This window comes from Ochlerotatus camptorhynchus, unplaced genomic scaffold (genome assembly GCF_037179485.1).
Source record: "Ochlerotatus camptorhynchus isolate MF236.1 unplaced genomic scaffold, CSIRO-AGI_Acam_v1.1 ptg000142l, whole genome shotgun sequence".
Classification (NCBI taxonomy): domain Eukaryota; kingdom Metazoa; phylum Arthropoda; class Insecta; order Diptera; family Culicidae; genus Ochlerotatus; species Ochlerotatus camptorhynchus.
The window spans coordinates 390,940-411,055 of NW_027040632.1; the positions used below are offsets into that span (position 1 = coordinate 390,940).

General features: G+C 41.0%; 1 protein-coding gene and 1 pseudogene across 1 annotated transcript in view; one reads left to right on the top strand and one right to left on the bottom strand.

The window, feature by feature from the left end:
- Positions 1–1,553: 1,553 nt before the first annotated feature.
- On the top strand, positions 1,554–5,132 carry LOC135700788 (uncharacterized protein K02A2.6-like; annotated as a pseudogene).
- A 158-nt stretch (positions 5,133–5,290) lies between these two features.
- The window catches only part of Pdcd4 (Programmed cell death 4), a 46,573-nt gene continuing 31,747 nt past the window's right edge, over positions 5,291–20,116 (bottom strand). The window contains exon 4 of the mRNA XM_065221462.1: positions 5,291–6,870. Within this exon, the coding sequence (XP_065077534.1) occupies positions 6,795–6,870 (76 nt within the window). The 3' untranslated portion in view covers positions 5,291–6,794. The remainder of the gene's footprint in view (positions 6,871–20,116) is intronic.

Here is a 20,116-nt window from a genome sequence, read left to right on the forward strand (position 1 = left end):
ATTGTCAATACATTCAATATTGACGTCAATACATCGGTATTGACAATATTTCTGTATTCACATCATCAATATTAATGTCAATAATTCCCCTTCGCGTCAATATATTGATACGTGTGGGGTTTGCTTGAAGCGTGTGGGGTTTGTTTTACGAAGTGAGAACTTTTGGAGTGAAAATCTTACTCACTACTCACATTTCAACCTGCCGGTTGTGAGAAGCACATCGCAGCAACCGGTGATTGACTACAGCACTAACAGCAGTGATTCTAATTAGAAATTGAACAGGGCATTTGGATTATCGTGAGCCTGGAGTTGGAGCGTTGATTTAATTTTAACAGAAGTAGACGATCGTCGTCGTTGGAGCTTCAGTTGCACGTTTGAGGAAAGAGGTACATGCTGGAAGCGACAATCGTTTTGGAGACGAATAAAATATCGAGACTTCGTGGCTAACTACTCGGTGAGACCAATCTGCAGCAACCGTGAGTAGAGTTTTGATTTGTTTTCTTTTATTTTGCTAGCTACAGTAGAGGCATCGAAATGAGTACGCCTGGTATGATTGGGTCGATTGACCAGTACCAACGGCATAAATCTTTTACAAATTATGTGGAGCGATTTGAAATTTTGTGTAAGCTGAATAAAGTGTCGGACGAAACTAAACAGTCCTGGTTTATTTCTGTGAGTGGAGATGAAGTTTTCGAAGAGGTTAAGTTAATTTTTCCAAAAAAAGAAGCAAGCACAATACCGTATGATGAGATGATAAAAAAATTAAAAGCACGTTTAGATAAAGTGGAGCCGGCTTTAATGAATCGCTACGAATTTTACAATCGTTTACAAAAACCTAATGCAGCTGAGAATTTTGTGCTCGCGGTTAAACTTCTTGCAGAAAATTGTAACTTTCGGGAATTTAAGGACGAAGCTATTCGTGATCGTTTAATTATTGGCCTGCGTGATAAAGAATTGAGGAAAAAATTACTTATGGATGATGATGTAAAATTAGAGACGGTGGAAAAAACAATCATCAGCAGTGAAAAGGCAGAAAATAGGGCTGAACACATGGATGATTTTGGTGAGTCAAGCAAGGTTCTATCGGTTAGGCAGCGATTGGGCAGAAGACCCAACGATTATGATCGTAGGAGAGATAGTGAGAGACCTCGCAATCGCAGCTGGAGTCGTGATCGCAGTAGGAGCAATGAACGTAGTAGGAGTTACGATCGTAATAGAAATCGTGATCGTGAGTGGGCTAGGGATTACCGCCAAGATTTTCATGAGAATCGAGTCAAGAACATTCATACTAGTGCAGTGTGTAATTACTGTAAACGTAAGGGACATATCCGCAAAAATTGCTACTTTCTGCAGAACAACAACCGGGAAAATCCGTTAATTTCGTAGAGAAAGAGGAGATAGTAGAAACTTCAGTTACTGATAAATTTAACAGAATTCGTGTTAACGAATCCAGTGAAGAAGATTCTGAAATCAGTTGCATGATGATTGGTCGCATTAACAGAGTATCAGAAGCATGTTTAGTCGATGTTGTGGTTCAGGGCATTAAACTATCTATGGAAGTAGACACTGGTTCAGCAGTAGCGGTTATCAGCGAAATCCAGTACCAGCAAGCTTTTTCTGCGATTCCGGTTTCTAAATGTGACAAAACGCTCGTGGTAGTTAATGGTTAAAAAATCGCTGTAGTTGGAGAAATTTTAGTTGAAGTCGTTTTGAATGGACTTAGCACTGAAAGGAAACTGATTGTTCTAAAAACATCTAGGGATTTTACACCGCTTTTGGGTAGAGATTGGATGAAGGTGTTCTACCCTAACTGGAAGGACCAATTCATACAAACTTCAGTAAACAGTTTGGATATCGCTGGAAATTCGGAACAGGTTTTAAGTACGATAAAGCAAAAATATTATAAGGTGTTCAGTGGCGTCACGTGAGAAAATTCACTAGTTGTGCACCTATTTTATATATATTTTGTCTGTAACAGTAGAAGCCAATTTTGATGCATAATAAAAAAAATGGGATACAAATCTTTCAACGGAAGTACCTGCATCAAAAATAAACGAAATGATGATGGGAAACAGTTCTGCTACAAGTTTTGCTTACTCTTGCATAGAAACATTGATTTTCTTTTTAAGTCTCATGTTTATGATATTTGTCATCGTTACTCACCGTTTCCTAAGCAGTAGCGTAGAGTTGACGCCAATTGCGATTTCCTCGAAATGCTCCACTTGCCGCGCAATTTCCTCGAGCATGACACAACCAACAATTTCCACTTGTCTATTTTCGGCAAAGTTCCGCGTTATGATTTTACTATTTCTTTTACATGTCGTTTTCAAGTTGTCCAACTTTGGTCGAGGGACGTCCATTCTCGCAATAAGCATTTTTTTCCTCCATGGATCATCTGGCAAACGGTCTTTTCAGGAGGTCATCAACAATATCCTGTTCCATGATTCCTATTTAATTTTGCACTATGCTATGAACAATATTCCATCAATGCGCTGAGGCTACTGAATAAAATGCAGACATCGTAGTGAGAAAATTTAAAAATTTAAAAATTCGATGTGTGCGTGTAGGTAGGTATACAACGAATGACGGCTCACCAAGATTCAATCAATTCAGAGAGAAACTCAAATGCGACATTGCCTATACGTGCCAATTTAATCTGTGCAAAGATAGAAGTGCACAAAATAAACACTAACACAGCGGCAATTATGCTTACGGGACTTCAATACATATACAACTGATCTGGTTGTAAATACGAGCGTTTCTGGTGCACAAGCAGAAGTGCTCAGACTGGGAGAAATAAGCATGCGGTGGCTTTGGTAGAACGAAGGCATATTTTTCTTGCTTGTTTTGTGTCGCTCATTCGCCATAGAAGCCCAAAAAGAGTGTTGTCTGCACGTGGTAAAATCCTAGCGTGCCCGTACGTGAAAACAAGATCGGTATGCCTCGCTTCTGTTTTTACGTACTTTTCTTTCAGTGGCGGGTAAAACGGAGGTTGAGCAGCGATGTGGTAAACAATTCAGCTACTATCCAGTGATGTGGTGGATAATTCAGTTACTATCCATATGGAACCAATAAATAGGGCGGACAAAAATGGTTTTAATCGAGTATTAAATTTTTGCCTCTTAACTTTTATGAAATATAAATTTTACTTTTTGAAAATTCGAGACTGTGCAGTGCACGAGGTTTACGCCACTGAAGGTGTTCAATAAAGACTTTACAGAGCCAATTATAGGTTTTGAAGCGGAGCTAACTTTGAAATCAGAACAACCGATTTTCAGAAAAGCGTATCAAGTGCCATTCAAAATTAAGGATAAGTTTATGGAACATTTGAACATGCTGGAGAATCAGGGGGTGATCACTCCCATTCAGGCTAGTGAATGGGCTTCTCCGGTCATAGCTGTAATGAAAAAGGATGGAGAAGTTAGAATGGTAATTGACTGCAAAGTATCGTTAAACAAAATATTGATCCCAAATACTTATCTTCTTCCTCTAGCAGAGGATATTTTTGCTTCTTTGGCGGGTTGTAAAGTTTTCTGCTCTCTCGGCTTAGCTGGTGCATATACACAGTTGAAATTGTATCAACGTTCAAAAAAGTATGTAATCATAAATACAATTAAAGGACTCTACTCTTATAATCGATTGCCCCAAGGCGCTAGTTCTAGTGCAGCTGTCTTCCAGCAAGTGATGGACCAGGTCCTCAAGGACTGAATGGGGTTTGTTGTTACCTTGATGACGTGCTCATAGCTGACAAGACGCTCAAAGAATGCTTGGACAAGTTGGAGAAAGTTCTTGAAAGACTCTCCAATGCAAATATTCATGTTAATTTAAAAAAATGTAAATTTTTCGTTACCTCTCTACAATATCTGGGACATTTGATTACAGGTGACGGATTGTTGCCTTCACCAGACAAAATCTCAACTATTGAAAAAGCAAAATCTCCTGACAATGTAACAGAGTTAAAAGCGTATCTCGGTTTAATCAACTATTACAACAAATTTGTGCCAAATGCTTCCAGGAAGCTAAAATGTTTGTACAACCTTTTGAGGAAAGATGTTCCCTTTGATTGCACCAATGAATGTGACAAGGCTTTCAGAGAGAGTAAAGAAAACCTCTTGAAGGCCAACCTTCTCGCTTTCTATGATCCAAAAAAACCTTTAATAGGGTAGAGCGCTACTTCGTCGTAATCGCCCATTTCCGTTCTATCGATCAGAAAAGATCAATAATATCAGTGATTTCACCATGCACAAATCAATAAAAGGTTTGTTCCGATGCATTAGTTCATTAGCTACAACATAAATCCTGTAAGAGCGCATTGTATGAATGTTTACGCTCATTGTTCTCAAAACAAAAGAAGCGCTCCTAGCGAATCCCCTTTTTCTACGTTTATCCGTAGGACGTAGAAAATCTAATGGCGTTTCAATGCGTTAGGACGGAATTGAAACTCGTAGAACGAATTTAGAATCAAGAAGCGGTATTAGAAAGGTTCATGAGATGCTATCCTTGGGAGTTTACGGGAATTATATTTTTCATAAAATTCTTCTCTGATCATATTTTGAATTAAGTTTTTTTTAGATATTGCGGGCCTTTTATGTGTAGAGCGACAGTATATTGGATGTGAAAAAGTGACTTAAGTGACTATTTTTAGGAAGACTTAAAAGTGACCTGCTACCAGCTCCGAGATAAAGGATTGTCTATGCAACTTTTATCGAAGTTTATAGCTTCTGTTCGAAGGTTTGTTCTCCTATATGATGATAAATTCCCTCGATTTGAATGGTAAGTTCCAACTTCTTCATCAATCCCGGAGAACTAAGATAGGGTGGAAAAGAATGTGATATCCACCAACGGGGTAGTGGCAAAAGACGTCGGCCTTTTAATTTTTGCACGTTTTTTTTTTAATCCTCCGGTACCCCTTCATAGGGACCATCTTTATTATTTCACTGATTTTTTTTTTGTTTTCAGATTTTACTCTCAGTACGATACAGTATAATTCTAAATGTTATATGCATTTGTTTTCCAGTGTTTTTTTTTTAAGAAATAACATACACGATCGATTCCATGTCCTCTTTTTTTCCTTCCTCTCCTTTCTCTCGCTACAGCTTATGATTTCACCTTCGCTTCAACACACTGGATAGGGGGGCGAGGGAGAGGTTTCAGGTGGCTATCCAAGAGACATACTAATAGCTAGGACCGTAGTATTGGAACCAAGACAAACATCTCATTTTGTCCTGGGTATTTTTCCTCCGCTTTATCAAACAAAGTAGTAATAAGTTCAGGTAGCATTTTTTATCCATGTATGTATGTATTATCAAATTCAACGACCTCTCAGTCCATACGATTCCAAATATCCAAACAAAGTGTAATTCAGCGTTCTAGAAGGACCACCGCTTGTGTCAAATCAACTTGGAACACCCACGCGCGCCAATATTCAAAGCAGTGTGAGAAAAATGCAACTTGCAGGATTGCTTTGTCTACATACTGATCTAACACCCAGAAATACAAAAACAGAGGACTCGACGGAACTTGGTTCCGTATTTACGATCTAAAGGTTAAAAGTTGTTCATGTACCGAATGTTAAGAACACAATTACTTTACACTTGATCTGATTTCGTTCTAGCAAAAATAAAAACCGAAATGAAAAGAAAAAAAAAAATTGCGAACAGACAAATATGTTGGTGTCTAAAATGCCCTAAAATTGTGTTAAGTGTGAATTCCGCCTACTGGGGGTTTTCAGCCTACTTTCAATCTAAATGGCCTACTTTGATGGGAAATTTAGTTTTCCACCTTTTTTTTTTAGTGATTACATTTATATTCCAAATTAGCTGGTGTAAAACAAATATCGAGTGAATTGAGTTCATCTTCGATTTAATGGTTAATTTTCTTTTGTTATATGTTTTTGAATATTTGTGTTTGCATATTATAAGTTTGTTTTGTATGTTGTAAATGTAAGCTTAATTTTCTAATAAATTTACCTTGTTGTGTTTGCTTGAGAATCTGCTACCGTTTTTCTTCTTCTTATTCTCGCTTCCACTTTTTCCCAATCGTTTCTTCTCCTGCAAATGCTTTGGCTGTTCCTGTTCCTTGAATAATTCTTCCTTTCTTCTTTCTGCCTTTTCCGTGTTGGTGGTAGTAGCAATAGTAGCAAATATGATCGGTAAATCGGTCAGTTGTCTCGACTTTAAGAAAGAAAAAAAGTGACGATGTGGCCTTAACTGCTAGACAAAAAAAAAAACAAAAAAAAGAGTGCATCTGCATCGGAGAACTTTTCCGCTTATCTTCCGTTAGCTTCCAAAGTTGGTCTCGACGTGGACGCCCTCTCCTTCTCGACAGGTAGATAGTTTGAGTTGTTTAAATCTCACTCGGTCTCTTGATCAAAATACAATAGTGTGTAGGATGCTTGGTTGAAAGTCCTTAGAAAGATGCATGTGTGTGTGTGTAGATTACTATAATTAGATTTTAGGTTGATTTCGTCTGGGAAAACTTGCAATTCTAGCGGTCGTCGAGCGGACGACGGCCCTTTGTGAAAATGGTTTTAGGTGTATCGTTTCTCTTCTCTGTTTGGCGGCAATGTTAGCATTTTTCATCATTTGTAGTTTAGAGGTGTCGGCTCCAATATACTTTTTTTTTCCATACGTGTAAACAAAATAGATTGCTGCCTTGTGTTTCAACAAAAGAGGACGCGCTGGCGCGCGTTTGTCCATTCACCATTTACGCGCGCTCGCACCTCCATGCAAATGCAGCGTTGTTGTTTATGTTGATGTTACTTTTACTGCTCCTTCTCCGGCTGAACTCGTCTCTTAGAAATCACGGGCAAGCAAGTTGACCGGCTTGACGCGGCCACCGTCACCCTCGGAGACGAACCGCTTGCGGCCTCTGGAATGGACAAGAACGAAGGAGAATGGTGGTTAAATAGAGTCGATGTAAATCACATTTTATACAATAATCATAATGGTTGGTCTCTCATCAAGACCGCAGGGATCGATGGAACACGCCAAGTGGTTTTTGTTCACCCCTATTCTGTATTTCGTTCGAAACGTAATACAGAATAGGGGTGGTTGTCTTTACAGCCCAAGTAACAATTTCGGTTTTATGAGGGTTCTGAAGATCATGATTTAGACTTGTCGAATGCTATAAAACCGCGATAAAACCTGCAATGTTACTTGGGAGTCCCCGCATGATCGGATTGGAAATTTCCCAATATGCAGCCATTCCATAGCAAAACGATACCCGAGCAAAGTCGGATATCAAAATACTATCAAAATGATATGTTGATAACATATTTTGATATGTTAATTTTTAATTTCGGTTGAATTCATATTTTGATATTTCTAAAAAATATATTTAAAAACAAAGTTTGATAGGTATTTTATGAAAAGAGCATCACTGATTTTTTTGTTACGGGTCAATCAGGATGCTTGCTGTTTTCTTTATGAAGATCACAAAGACAATTACGATTTTTACAGTTACATATATCGATCGAACTGATTGAAATATAGATTTGTTTTGACGTAGTACTACGTCTGTGATTTCTATATGGGGGTACACTTTGTGAAAACCGAAAATGGAACATGTAACAAAATTATGAAAGATTTTGAACGTTAATAACTCAGCTGCCCCTGGACCAATTTCAATAATTCTATCACCAATCGATCAGAAATATTTCCACGCATCTGTTCAATTTAATACTTTATCATATATCAAAATGTTACTATTGAAAAATGCAGAAAGTGCAACTGTTGCTATAATAGTTAAAATTATCACCGATTGCCTGCGAAAAGCGATTTCCCTAACACAGATTTCAAAGTTGAATTCGAAAAGCTCTCCACAAGCAGCTACCTATCAAGGATGCCCTCAATCGCTGATCGGATTCAGTTCCAATCACCGTGTGTGGTGGTGTCCGGTCGTCGGCATTAGCAGCAGTAGCAGTGGCGTTGAACATTGTTCTCCAGTACACAACGAAAGGTTGCCTGCAAGCAGCGAGCTACAGCCCACATGAGCATCCATAGAAGGAGTAAGAAGCCGCATCGCTATTGATCGGAATCAGTAGCTCTTCGTGAGTCGCTGTGGGTCGTCTATGTCAAGCGCGTCATACTAAAGAGTATAAACAGAGAGAACCTTGCTCAAATTCTTTTCCTACACTGATGTAAATAGACTTAAGAATTTCATAAGGCTCGACTTATGAACAACACATCTGAATTTCATAAGTGTGACTTATGAATGATTTTCGGGTAACATGAGGTAGCTCTTATACGGCTTTAACAATTGCATTTTCCCAAGCGTCGAAAGACGAGTGACCATTAGAGATAATCATAAATTTGTTCAGCAGAATTGCTCTACAATACGTCCACCTTGTGCAAAAAATATGAAGTGAGATTTACACTAACATGTCGATGATCTAGATCTCCAAAATCTCATGGAATCAAGAATTTATATAAAAACAAAGAGTCCCACTGCAAAACATGAGCCTAAATGTTGTTTTGCTATGTCGGAAAAAGCATATATCAATACAAGAGACCTAAGCAGGAGGAACGCAGTATCAAAAGTTCTTCAAACCTTGTCAAAGATTGTCGACAAGATGTTAAGTTATGGCAAACAATTCAAAATTAATGTCACACTAGCGCTGCCTGGTGAGTGAATTTTGAACTCAATTATTTTCCTTAGGATAGGTCTTATCGATTTGAACAACTTTGCTGAAAACGGGAACCCTCCATATGAGCAGGATCTGTAGACAGCGTTATATAATGTGCACAACTGATCATTTTGGTTTTAGCGTCAGCTGTCAGCTAGTAAATCAATTCTGTTGAAGACCTTGTATCCCTGAACATCTTTGCAGAAGGAAGCAACATCCTATTTGGTTGGGATCTTGTGATATAAACATGTCTTACATCAAAGTATGCCACTTCATGGGCATTTTTTTGGGGTCAAATTGACCCCAGGGTACAGACAACGTAAGTTTTTTTTACACAAACGAAGGGCTATCACCCATTCGACGGAGGTCCCTTTGATAGCGGATAGCTGCTTTTCTCATTTTCATCAAAAATGTTCAATTGATTTTGAGAATTTACAGCACTGAGTGAGATGCACGCGTAAAGAAGATTTGTGAAGATTTTAAAGATTTCCTGAAAAAAGGATGGAGCAAGGTGAGATTAGATGGATTTGGAGGCAAGAAAAGGCAGAGGACTTTCTAAATGGAGATTTCCAAGAGATTTCCGAGGAATATTCCAAGCGAATTCTAACGAAAATTATGAAGAGATGCCTATTAAACAAATTCTGGCGAGAATTATGAAGAGTGAATTTCAAGAGATTTCTGCAAGAAGTTCCAGAAGTATTCTGCACATAAATCCGATATTGTTATGGAGAATTAGTTTTAGGGAATATCGGCCAGAGCTTGAGCTTGATTGACCGCCCACGGTTGCTACTCTGTTACTGCCAGATCAGCTGTAATTACACAGAGAACCAATAGACGATGCTTGGGACTAGCAATCATCCTCAATGTGTAAAAACTGGTGATCTTAAATTAGGCAATACCAGCGCCGGCCGCGCCCGAACACAGGTCAAGAAAGAAATGGGAATGATTGTGTTGACATGACACTCGCTTTGATGGAAGCCGAGAACACCTCTGCACTTCCACGAGGAATCACTGGGATGTTGGATAAGAGGGTTGGGTTTGCAGCAGGGTTCGTTTTGGTAAACGATAAGCTGAATTGATGTCCTAACGATCATATAACGCGAAGGAGCTTGGGACTAAACCCACGGTCTTCTGCTCAGTAAGCAAAAACGTTTGCCACTAGGCAGACAAGCACCTTTTTAATCACCGAGTTGCTGTTATTACCATGTAGTCATATTAACAAATACAACGATTGACGGATATTGAATGTGGATGGGCCTGAGATTAGACTCATGATGTTCTGCTCAGTAAGCAAAAACGGTTGCTCTAAGGCCACCGAGCCCCTCATATCATATAATACCGTTGCTCAAATTTGTGTATCCATTCAAACCCGGAACCAACGCCAACAACGAGTTTCGCAAAATACACGATACACAAGCGATTTTACCATAAATCTCTTTGATATGCAAGGACCTGGGACCGCGTTTTTCTGCTCAGTAAGCAGGCCACTGTAACCGACGATCTTTCAAATCCGAAAACTAAAAACTACGAAAAGTACTTAGGCCTTCATTAAGTTACACTTTCACGCGACGTTCAATGACAGGGTCCTATCCAGGATTACATCTGAAAAATCCAAATCTGGCCAACGCCCACCCTGAAATGACTAACGAATGGAAGACTTTGACTACCCAGCCATGCAATAGTCTCATTCCGTGCCTTATGGCAACTTGATAATTCTATTGCGCTCATATTTTGGCACCACCCAGGGGAGACTTGGTCCTGTACCCAATGCTTAACTTATCTCCATTCCACTCAGCTACTCGCAATTTCTTGTGATATAGTCGGCGAGTTACCACGATAGTTGCTATTCAACAACTCGACAACGTCCCATCGTCAACGCCTGCTATGAGAATTTACCATTGCAGACGCCAACGAAATTACGTCATCGAGCTATCGATCAACTACCCTGGTTATCGCCTGGTACCTTATAGCACGATGCTAGGAGGCGAACCGGAAGAATCGATGAGCTACCTCTCCCCCACACTAGTTTTAGGGAATATCGGCCAGAACCATAAAAGTAATTCTGAATTCTGAGAAATCAGGGATATATTTGCAAATACATTCAGGGATGGATTCCTAAGAAACAATTTAGTAAATTCAAATATTGAAAATTTTGCAAGATTCCTTGCACAGAAATTAATGATCAAGGCATTAAGGGTTAACAATTCTTAAGATTCTGAGACGTCGATTGAAAACACATTTCAAGACCGTGGTCTAAGAAAACTGTTTAAATTATGGAGCTAGAAAATTCATAAAAGTTTAACAGTAAGATATTTGGGACGGGCATTCAATATCCCAGAAATGGGAAAATTTCTAAAAAAATAGTAGCATTAAAAGTTTACAAGACTATGTGACATTGCTAATTATTTTTCAGATCTCAGACTTAGGAAAAGTAAATCATTTCGGCCTTGAAGAAATCTTCAAGATTTTAAGAGAAATATTCAAGATATCAGATTTAGAATGTTTGTTAACAGAACTCGATTAATACAAGGTGACTGGTAGCTCTTGGTTCTCCCTAAAAAGGGTGATAGAGGACCTCAAACCAAGCACTTTGCCTCAATTCTTGCTTATAACAGAGATATTCTGATTTTAATGTTTGTGATCACGCTAAATTTGAACAACTCTAAAATCAGCTAGAAGCATACGCTATCCACTGAGCAGCTCACAACTGTCACCTAAATCGGTGAAACATTGTTTTTAAATCGATGGTGTCTTAAAAACCCACATTTTCAAAGTATTGTTAAGCATAACTTTGGCATAAGATTGAAAAACATAAAATAATTTCCCGAGTTCTAAGAAAATTCTATCACAGTGGACCACATTATTTTAATTGATTTCTTTGCCAGTTAGTCGTCTGTCACTTCGTTTGTGGTATTATACCCCTTATTCATGGGAATCGCGAAAAACTTCTTGAGTTCATGCCCTTATAACTTGGCGGGGGTAGCAGATAGCAAAAAAGCTTACTTAGTAGAAATTTTTATGTTTTGCAATCTTATGTTGAAGTTATAATTTAAAATATTAAAAAATGTGGGAGATCGAATGCAACACTAGATGCTAACGACACCACCAAATGGGAGGAGCTTCGCCCAGGTACTGTAAGGACGAAAGCAACAATTAAGGGCATATCAGCTGAAGTTCCTCCTCTTTTTACGGTTTTGTCGTTTGTTAATCGGACATGAGAAAATAATAACTTTTCGAAATCTGGAAAATCACGCCCCACCCATTTTGGGTATTTTATCATACACTTCACCTGCTGTGCCTTTCTACACTAAATTATGCGTTGTATAGAAACAGTGTTGAGCCGGTAGAATATTATCAGTGTCCACCCAGCTAAAGCGTGCAGAAGCACGAGGGCCGATTCTTCAACTTTAGCATAATCACCCCTCACTCCGGAAGCACTGATGATGACAAGGACGCATTTTACGCGCAGCTCGACCGCGAGTACGATCGCTGCCCAAGCCACGACGTTAAGATCTTCATAGGAGACCTAAACGCTCAGGTAGGCGAGGAGTAGGAATTCAGACCGACAATTGGAAAGTTCAGCGCCCACCAGTTGACGTACGGGAACGGCCTACGACTCATCGATTTCGCCGCCTCCAAGAACATGACCATACGTAGCACCTTTTTCCAACACCTTACACCTGGACATCACCACAGCAGACGGAATCGCAAATCGACCACGTTCTGATTGATGGACGGCACTTCTCCGACATTATCGACGCCAGGACCTATCGTGGCGCTAACATCGACTCTGCTCACTACCTGATGATGGTCAAACTGCGCCCAAAACTTTCCGTCATCAACAATGTACGGTACCGACGCCCGCCACGGTACAACCTAGAGCGACTGAAGCAACCGGATGTCGCCTTAGCATACGCGCAGAATCTCGAGGCAGCGTTGCCAGAGAAGGGCGAGCTCGATGTGCCCCCCCCTAGACGACTGCTGGAGTACAGTAAAAGCAGCCATCACCGACGCAGCCGAGAGCACCATCGGGTACGTGGAAAGAAGTCGACCGAATGAATGGTTCGACGAGGAGTGCAGAGCGATTTTGGAGAAGAACGCAGCGTGGGCGGTAATGCTGCAGCATGGAACCCGACAGAACGTGGAACGGTATAAACAGAAGCGGAAACAGCAGACCCGCATCTTTCGGGAGAGAAAACGCCGCCTGGAAGAAGCGGAGTGCGAGGAAATGGAACTGCTGTGCCGTTCCCAAGAAACACAGAAGTTCTACCAGAAGCTCAACGCATCCCGCAACGGCTTCGTACCGCGAGCCGAAATTTGCAAGGATAAGAACGGGAGCCTCTTGACGGACGAACGTGAGGTGATTGAAAGGTGGAAGCAGCACTTCGATGCGCACCTGAATGGCGAAGAGAACGTAGGCACGGGAGACCAGCGCAATGGAGGAAACGACTACGTCAGTGCAGCAGAGGACGGAACTGACACAACTCCCACGCTGAGGGATGTTAAGGATGCCATTCAGCAGCTCGAAAACAACAAAGCAGCTGGTAAGGATCTGGGAAACAGAACAGCTACCGGAGGAGGGGAAGGAGGGGGTAATCTGCCCCATTCACAAGAAAGGCGACCATTTGAAATGTGAGAACTTCAGAGCGATCACCATTTTGAATGCCGCCTACAAAGTGCTATCCCAGATCATCTTCCGTCGTCTATCACCTAAAATGACCGAGTTCGTGGGATGTTATCAAGCCGGCTTCATCGACGGCCGATCGATAACGGGCCAGATCTTCACCGTACGGCAAATCCGCCAGAAATACCGTGAATACCAGGTCCCAACGCATCATTTGTTCATCGACTTTAAAGCGGCATACGACAGTATTGACCGCACAGAGCTATGGAAAACCATGGACGAGAACGGCTTTCCTGAGCAAAACTGCGTAAATGTTTCGGGTGAACTATCCTGTTCATTAGAATCTCGCCGGGGACTGCGACAAGGTAACGGACTCTCATGCCTACTCTTCAACATCGCTCTAGAAGGTGTAATGCGACGAGCCGGGGTACGATTTTCACGAAATCTGGTCAATTTGTGTGCTTTGCGGACGACATGGACATTATCGCAAGAACATTTGGAACGGTGGCAGAACTATACACCCGCCTGGAACACGAAGCAGCAAAGGTTGAACTGGTGGTGGGTGCGTCAAAAACAAAGTACATGCTAGTAGGCGGAACCGAACATGACTGGATTCGTCTAGGAATTAATGTCACGATAGACGGGGATACTTTCGAGGTAGTGGAGGAATTCGTTTACCTTGGGTCTGTACTGATTGTCGTGCCTACTACGGGCACCAGAAGAAACTACGTTCAAAAAAGATTCATCCCCGCACCAAATGTACCATGTACAGAACGCTAATAAGACCGGTGGTCCTTTATGGATACGAGACATGGACTATGCTCGAGGAGGACCTGCAAGCACTCGGAGTTTTCGAGCGACGTGTGCTAAGGACGATCTTCGGCGGTGTGCAGGAGAACGGTGAGTGGCGGCGAAGAATGAACCACGAGCTCGCTGCACTCTACGGCGAACCCAGCATCCAGAAGGTGGCCAAAGCCTGAAGGATGTGGTGGGCAGGGCATGTTGCAAGAATGCCGGACAACAACCCTGCAAAGTTGGTGTTCGCTACTGATCCGGTTGGCACAAGAAGGCGTGGAGCGCAGAGAGCACGATACCTGGCGGACCAGGTAGAGCGTGATCTAGCGAGCATTGGGCATGACCGAGGATGGAGAGCGACAGCCGCAAACCGAGTATTGTGGCGTACTATTGTTGATTATGTCTTATCTTAAATGTGTTTTTTTTTACAAATAAATGTATGTATGTGTCCAGCTAAAGCTCCTCCTCTTTTTAGTTTTTCTCGTTAAACTCCTTCTCTCATCAAGTTGGTAAATCTTGGCATTTAGCAGAAAGACGCCTAACACTTTTTTCGGCGAATTTATGATCCTGTTTCACGTCATGGTTCTTCTATATGCCTGTTCAGACAAATTAAGACTATTATTTATGTTCTATACTGCGCTAAACCAAACGAGTAGAAATAAGAAGGGATCTGTACGATTAATCGTTAATCGAATAATTGGACTTTTAGGCATCCTATTTTGAAATTTCATGTTTTTTTGGTGGTTCTTCGAAAATGTCGAACAGTGGAATTGCAACCAGCAAGTGTAACCCAAGAACCAAAAGCGGTGCGATGCTAGTTTTCATTTCTGTGACGACGACTGAGTTAAGGGGCTTAGAAGCAGAGGGGTGAAAGTCTTTTGATGACCATGGCTTCACTAACCTATTTCGCACTATTTCTGCTACGCTCTTCTATCATCCAGAACAATCAACGTATCAGTGAATGTGTTTGCCGTCGAGTTATTAACGAAACAGAAAGTCGATGAAGAGAATCGATTAAAATTACTTGCACCCCAGCTTCCAAGTTTGGTTACAAGATTACAACGCTGGAGAGCAGTGTGTGTGGTTCTGAATATGGCGATGTGTGTGCAAAATGTTACGCAATTGCATCCTCCCTATTCGACTTGTTTCGTCTACCAACGACTCTCTGATGACTGTGTTGGGGGAAGCAGCATATGCATGTACGTATCTGGTGGATTTGTTAGTGCTTTCGACGCTTTTGGACAATGCTTGACATTTACCACTTTTTCAATAGCTGCTATCGATGCGTAGAAATATTTCTGATCGATTGGTGATGAAGTTATTGAAATTGGACCAGGGGCAGCTGAGTTATTAACGTTCAGAATCTTTCATAATTTCGTTACATGTTCCATTTGCGGTTTTCACAATGTGTGCGTGCCCCCATAATCACAGACGTAGTCCTACGTCAAAAAATGTTTGACCGATTTAAGTGACAGTGGTGCTAGGGGTTTTCAAAGGTAGAGTGGTCACAAACATTAAAATCTGATTTTTTTTTTCGTTATAAGCAAGAATTGAGGTATAGTGTAAAACCTTTTTTTGCTTAGATTTAAATGCTCTATCATCCTGTTTAAGGAGTACCACGAGTTACCAGTCACCCTGAATAGGCACAGTAAAATATTGCAAGGTTTCAATATAATTCCCGGTACAGTGGCCACCCTGATGTTTGACACTTTAGACTTTGAAAGCGTTAAAGCTGCCTTTTTATTATTTATTATTATTATTATTATAGGTCATTCGTGACTTGTCCGGGGATGACATTCAAGCTACGTGCGTTTTCCGGATTTATTTCTACAGCTTGCTCTTCTAAGACGACTGATGTGACTCCACATAGCGTCCAGAAATTCGAAAACAGCAAACTTCTTAAATAGCGGAGATGAACCAACCTACGGCTGAAAATCTCCCAAATAAAGGAAATCGATTAATCAATATTGTTACGCCTAAGTCCCAGAAGCTTGAAAAATTGTCTCCAAGTCAGCTATTAAAATTAAGACGAAGGTCTAACCACAGACAAACAGACGTAACTCTTTGAAAAAGTTTTTCTTGAAAACATAGTATCTCAAAACATATAACCTCAGTAACGACATCTCTCGGGTTTCTCGCGGAAAACAAGCTTGCTCGCTAACTCGCAAATAATATTGCATAAAACTTCTATAGAATGTATAGAAACGTCAAATTGATCCGATTCCAGCGCTGCGGCGAGTAGTTCGCGGAACTGATAATATTCAAATCAACCGTTAAATGCGAGATACACAATGAAGAGTTACGTCTGTTTGTCTGTGGTCTAACATACTTGCGAGAGTAGGATATGCGTAAAGCTATTCATCGGTTCATCGAGTGGTAAATTGCGATGAAAAAAATACCAGTTTGAAACCTGGAGGAACGGAGCCAGAAAAGACGGGATGGACTATGCTGCAACCCGTGCACGGGCAAAACTTCCGCTAGCCAGCACTCCAAAGAAGCTAAAAAATGGTTGATCACGACCGTTCCAACAGCAGCGAGGAAAAGCCTGCGTCGAAGAAAATATGTGATGGTCGAATCTCTGAAGAAGGAAAGGAGGAGAACAGGGTTGGTACATGCCCACCTCCCTCGTAAGGTAAATTTTAACATTATGTATAATTCAAACATAACTTCAATAACTCTTCGGAATATGGAGAAAAATGTTAGGGATTCTAAAGACCCTATGCACTCAGACAATCCGAAAACAGTGCTTGGACGAGGACGAGAAGCCCTTCCAGCACCAACATACAGTGACATTGCTAGTAGAGTTAGATTAGGGATCATGCCTAAAAACTACCCTGCGGTTGAAATGTCACGGCACAAGAAGTGGCTCAAGAAGCCCTCTTGCTGAAAGTTGTACAACATCGTAGGGAACAGGTCAAACCCAAATTTACCTGCTGTCGTCGGTACAAGTCTGGGTATTTAGTGCTCACATGGAACAAAGACGGCAGCAGATTGGGTCATCCTTAATTCTTTGGGAAGGATCCGATCTAGTTGAAGTGGATGAATGCTTCTCGCTTCCCTTCCTTGAGTGTCAGGTATGGCAATGCCATGATTCTATCTCTGATTGAAGGTCAGAATGAAAATCTGTTTACTGATGCAAGGAGGATTCTTCACCGCCACGTAAAGGGTGATCACGTTGAACTTGCTCTTACAGTGGACGATTCTTCTTTGCGAAAATTGGGGGACAGAAAGTTTGTACTGAATTACAGATATGGGCAGATTCAGATCAAAAAGAAACGCCCTGCTCAATCTGGTAAAAATGCAGAACAAGGAAACCCTACTGATGGCCCAGACGTCTCAGCAGAAGATTTACCTAAGAAAAATTGGACTTGGATCTGATCTAGGAGCCCTGGGTGAATAATGGTAGGGTACTGGGTTGCTCTTCACATCATTGCAGATTATTGTGTGACGAGAGTCAGTCCAAACGAAGGACAGCAATTTTAGTAAATAATGCTGGGTTTAGACTAGGCAAGTCAAATGATCAACTCAGTTGAATTCAATTGGCTTGCAAAGTTGAGCCTGGTTCAACTTTTTTCAATTCAAGTGAGTTGATCAAGTCAGTTGAATGGCATGGTTTACACGTTCAATTCGCGTTCAAGTCAGTTGAATTCAACTGACTTGATCAATTGACTTGCCCTGTTTAAACCCAGCTTAAGAGGCTGAAATTTGTCCCAATTACTGAATTTATTGGCAATCAAGATGGAGGTACCTACGACCCGAGGAAAAACGGAGGTATGCATTGGTTCAGCTTATTTTCCAGGAGACGTTGATGAAGTCCCTCCTTCTTCGGTTGTGCAGTTTGTCAACTACTGTGAAGATACTGGAGCTGGGGTCTTTGGCCCTGGATAGCCAAGCTGCTCTTAATGCACTTAGGCCGTTCACATGTCTATCGAATGTATTCTTTCCTTAAAACAATTGGCCGAAAAGAACGAAGTCATATTATACTGGTTGCCCGACCATTGTGGCATTGAAGGAAATGAAAATTCCGACAGTCTAGCAAGACGAGTTTCTGCATCGAACTTCATCGGTCCGGTACCATTTTGTGGAGTCTCTGAGTGCACTATAAGGATGGAACTAAAAAGCTCGGAAACGTCCATAGTAGAATCCAACTGGAACGCCACAGATGCTTAATCTTAGACAAAGAGATCTTCGGGTAATAACTGGTCTGATGACTGGTCACTGCCCTAGCAGATATCACTTATATAAAATAGGAAAAATTACGTCTAGCGAATGTCGGTTTTGTCAATTTGAAAACGAAACTGCTGAACATATACTCTGTAGCTGTGGAGCACTGTTCAATCAAAGAATGTCAATATTTGGATAAGGGATATTAGAACCCTTTGAAGTTTGACAACAATATTCCTTAGTGATGGACGCAGTTGTAAAAAGGCTCTACATATAAGACAAAAAAGCTATTTGATATCAAAGCACGATAGGTACGACCCAAAAAAAACTCAAGTGACTATAATGATTCCAATGACAAATTATTCTCAACATGACTAGAAAACGTGAAAAGCAAAAAAGTTGTTCCGCGCAAACAACAATAACAGCTTGTTTGATCTTGATTCAAACAGAGTCGACTGCCATAAACTCTGTCCAAGTAAACAGCAGCCAAAAATAAGAAACGCGAAAACGGCCAAAAAAATGGAGAAAAACAAACCGGCTTCAAAGAGGAATCGTCAATAACGAAAAGAAAAAAAAACAGTAAACAACAACAAATGCAGACTTCGCGCATCGTAGATCGCAGCAACCACATCATCGTCGTCATGGCAAACTTTGATTTATTCATGCGGATTTGTATGGTTGGTATTATGCAATTTATTTTAAGCCGTGCCTTTCGTCGGTTGTGCGTCACAAACTAAAATGCTGCTGCTAATTTTTCTTTGCTTCTTCCTTGCATTCTCGATTTCGAAGTATCAAAACATCAACAAGTATAAAAATCCGGTCAAATAGTATTAGCGAATCTCCGGAACCGGTTTCATCGTATTCTTGTCCGCTGAGAGAGGACCTCTGCCCTAGGTGGTTAATACAAAGGTGACACACAAAGAAGAAGTGTTTGTTTGTTTACTAAAATGAACTATGGCCATGTTTTCCTATCAAGAAATGCTCCTCGTGTTTATTCGTGAAATTCACTTAAAATATTGATCACTTGCGTAAGCAAAATAGTGAACTTTTCATGAGCATTAACGGCAAATAACTTACCAACACTAGCGGACCGTGAGTTCCAGCCCACCTGTAATTACCCTCCTTGACCTCTGCCATTATCACATTGTCAACGTGTTGGTAGTTGCGTTGGATTATCAGAACAACAATAGACATGGAAAAGTTGATAATAAGCCGGCTTTTGCTAAACAGATAAATAAACAATATTTACGTGTCTATGTGTCGTACTGGCACACTTTGGTATTCTCTCCTTCGCAAATCAACCTAAAAACGACACATATTACGCCATCGATCGTGTAGAAATGCCGGTTGTTCGCCGGTCGTTCGACATGCCGGTGGCTGAGAACTAAATAAATAAAATAAAAATATGGCAACGTGGAAGAATTTCTGCTATAAGCTGCAACAGGAGAGTGAGTATGGTAGCAGTAATGCAATTTATCGACACATTTTCGTTTTCCCCATCTCGGCGGTATTTTGCTGAAATTTGAACAGCCGAGTGCTCGGCAATTTTACTGAGATCTCAGCAAACGTATAACAGTGAAGGATTTTCCGAGACTTAGCAACCAGATTGCCAAGCTGTGCATATCTCGGAAAATTTCCGAAATTCGGTAAACAAAACTAAATTATTATCAGCATTGGCTCACTCTGTAACTGAACCAAGGGGCTGGCAACCCTATATGAATCCTATACGTTTGACAGTAGGCAACATCACGGGCCTTATTTAAATACGGCCCGCCTGACGTATACATGGTGGAAAGAGACGGAATATCGTGTTGTAAGCAGAAAGACAAGAGCAGATGATGGCATCAAAATCATGACCGCCAGTCAGGCCCCTGAACTGAACAGTACCCATTAATGGGTACAATTTC